Source organism: Sinocyclocheilus rhinocerous, unplaced genomic scaffold, assembly GCF_001515625.1.
Source record: "Sinocyclocheilus rhinocerous isolate Xijiao unplaced genomic scaffold, SAMN03320098_v1.1 scaffold2199, whole genome shotgun sequence".
Classification (NCBI taxonomy): Eukaryota; Metazoa; Chordata; class Actinopteri; order Cypriniformes; family Cyprinidae; genus Sinocyclocheilus; species Sinocyclocheilus rhinocerous.
Window position 1 is genome coordinate 805113 of NW_015659020.1, and position 3013 is coordinate 808125.

The window sequence follows — 3013 nt, forward strand, 5'->3', positions numbered from 1 at the left end:
GTTTGCTTTTGCTTCTGTCGCTAATGAAATTCTGAATGGTCCCTTTGGTCTTTCGGACTGAGAACACGAAATCCATTTTTCCCAGAAAAAAGTTGAAATGTGGACTCATCTGAGTACAGCACACTTTTCCACTGTCTTTTTGACTATCTGAGATGAGCTCTGGCCCAGAGAACCCGGCGGCATCACTGCATAGAATTGATGTATAGCTATCTCCTAGAGTTACAGAGTTTCAAGTTGCATTTCTTGATGCAGCAGCAGACTGTTAAGTGACAGCAGTTTTCTGAAGTACTCCTGAGCCCATGTGGCTATATTTAACACCACAGCATGATGCTTTCTTATGCAATGCCATCTGAGGGCTCAAAGGTCAAGCACATTCAACAGAGGTTTCCTGCCTTGCCCTACATGTACTGTGATTTCTCAGGATTCCCTGAATCTTTTCACAATATTATGTGTGGTAGTTGGTGAAAGACCTAAATTCTTTGCAATTTTGCATTGCGAAATGTGATTTTTGATTTGTTTGACACTTCTCTCATGAAATTTGGCACAAAGTGATGAGCCATGATCCAGCTTTGCTTGCAAAGACTGAGATGCTCCTTTAATACCCAAACATGATACCATGACCAATTACCAATTCACCTGCTTACTGTGAACTGTTTCAAAACAGTTTAAAGTGGATATTCTATAACCTTTTCACTGTTATTTTTCCTCTGTCCCAACTTTTTTGGAATGTGTTGCAGCCATCAAAATCGAAATTTGTTCATATTTACAAAATACATTTACGTTGGTCAGTGAAAACTTTGGAAATCTTTTCTTTGTACTTTTGTCAATTTAAAAAAAAAGTTAAAGAGAATGAACAAATCACAGATTCTTGATTTTATTGCATTTTTACAAAACGTCCCAACTTCTCTGGAATTGGGGTTGTAATAATAATAATAATAATAATAATAAAAGATTATGCTGAACTAACAAAGTTTTTTCAAGAATTTCCTTTTTTCTTTTTCTTTTTTTTCAATGAGGCTTTTTTCTTCATTATGAGGACAGTTGTATCACTTTTGACTTGCCCCTCAAAATTAATTTTAATACAGAAATTTAAAACATGGTCATCACAAAAGGAGTGTATTTAGGTCATTGTATATGTGTGTTACTTTTAATGTATTTTTTAATAAATCAATAGATTCAGACAAAAAAGAGCATCGTATTGACCCCCGTTTTCTCTTTTCTCTGACCACAGGAAATGACTCGATATTCCATGACATTGACAGCGACACTTCATTGACCAGCCTTAGTGACTGCTTCATGGCCTCGTCCGAGGCGGGCTCAATGCAAGCGAGAGTCGGGAACCCCATCGACCGACTCTATTCCATGCAGAGCTCCTACTTTGCTTCATGAAAACCTAAACAGACAAGGAAAGGCAAAAGTGGGTCACTTCGCTGCAGCTCACTAGTCAGATGCCGCCTATCAAGGAAATACAGCAGAATCGTCAACAAAGCTCAAAGACGAAACATCTTAGATAGACAAACAGGAAAGACAAGTGAACTTGAAGACTTACGTCCTTATTTCTCTGCAGTGAAGCGCCAGCTCTGGATGCCCAGGCGCCTGAGGCTGAGATTTTTTTCTAGTTACTTGTAGATTGTTTGTACATGACTTTCTCAGAAGTAGCATTTCATCTTATCCTCATCGACTTGTGGAAAAAAGAGTATTGATGTACAGTTTGACGTCACTGAAGCATCAAGCATCTACTTATGATTTCCTGCCGAGAGAGGCAGAAGATCAAGACATAAAGCTCATAATGCATGAATCCATATCTTTGTGATTGTTACATAAAAAAAAAAAAACTAAAATGGAAAAAAAAAATCTTGTGTTGTTCAGATGCTAAAAATGTGATGTTCAGACTCATAATTTCCTCTTTTTCATTATGTTCAGCATTGCATTTTTATCACTTTGATAGGTTAGCCCTCTGAAAGGCGATGTAGAAAAGCTTAGAGGGGGAGATATGTATAGTGTATCTGCATTTGTAAGTATGTGAGTGTGTGTACGTGTGTGTTCCAGTCTCCTCGGCCTGTGTGTGTTTACGAGTACGAGTGTGTGTGTGTGCGTGTCTGTGCGATGGTAAGGTACTGTCATTGAAAGCTCAAACCATGTGTATATATACTTTTCCCACCCAAATCAGTTGTGCATGTTAAAAATGGAGATCATTCTATTTATTTAACTAAAACATGCTTTTGAAGGTACTTAAGAAACTGAAAAGCTTTATTTAAAAAGGAGAAAATCATGTTTTAGTAGCTAATGCATTCATTTCACACCACACTTGTGTCTTTTAATTAGGAAAAACAATGTATCTTTATTCCAGCAATGTACATCTGCAAAAAATTTGCTATTTATTTGTTTCAGCCCTGACATTGCCGAAAAAAAAAAGCATTTCCAAATGCGAAGATTGCTAATTTGCCAAAGTCTGTTGGTACAATGAATAAAGTCCTTTTCTCCTTGATTTTGTAGCTTCTACAAGACTATTTGAGTACATTGTTTATTATTTACATAATGTGCATTTCATTTATTTCTCTTTTAGTTAGTAATAATACATTTTTCTTTTAATTTTAAGATTTATATAAAGATTTTATTTCCTTGAACGCATGGGAGGGAAACAGGGTTATTGTTAACTAAAACGTAACCATAAAAAACTTTTTCATTATTTAAACATTGACTGAAATAAAAAAATTATAAATAAAATAAAATAAAATAATAAATAAATAAATAAAAACTATAATAAAAATGATACTAAAATAACATTGGATGGAAGCAATGGGTTTTTTGCACTATTCTGATTTTTCAGAAATTGTATTCTTATTTATATGTTTAATAATTGTCTAATATTTTTGAAATTAAATATTATATATTAAGTAATAAATTACATTTACAACTTCATAAATTATCATTCATTCGTATTAAATAATTGTTTAATTATTGGAAACATCTATTGATGCATTAAGTAAGACTTGACTTAAAATATACCTTC

General features: G+C 34.1%; 1 protein-coding gene across 2 annotated transcripts in view; it reads left to right on the forward strand.

Annotated features, from left to right (window-relative positions):
- lmx1bb (LIM homeobox transcription factor 1, beta b) overlaps positions 1-2475 on the forward strand; it is a 65790-nt gene extending 63315 nt beyond the window's left edge. For both annotated transcript variants that reach the window (XM_016531821.1, XM_016531822.1), the window contains one exon: positions 1232-2475. In XM_016531821.1, coding sequence (XP_016387307.1) covers positions 1232-1389 — 158 coding nt within the window. In that variant the 3' untranslated portion in view covers positions 1390-2475. The remainder of the gene's footprint in view (positions 1-1231) is intronic.
- The last annotated feature ends 538 nt before the right edge of the window (positions 2476-3013 follow it).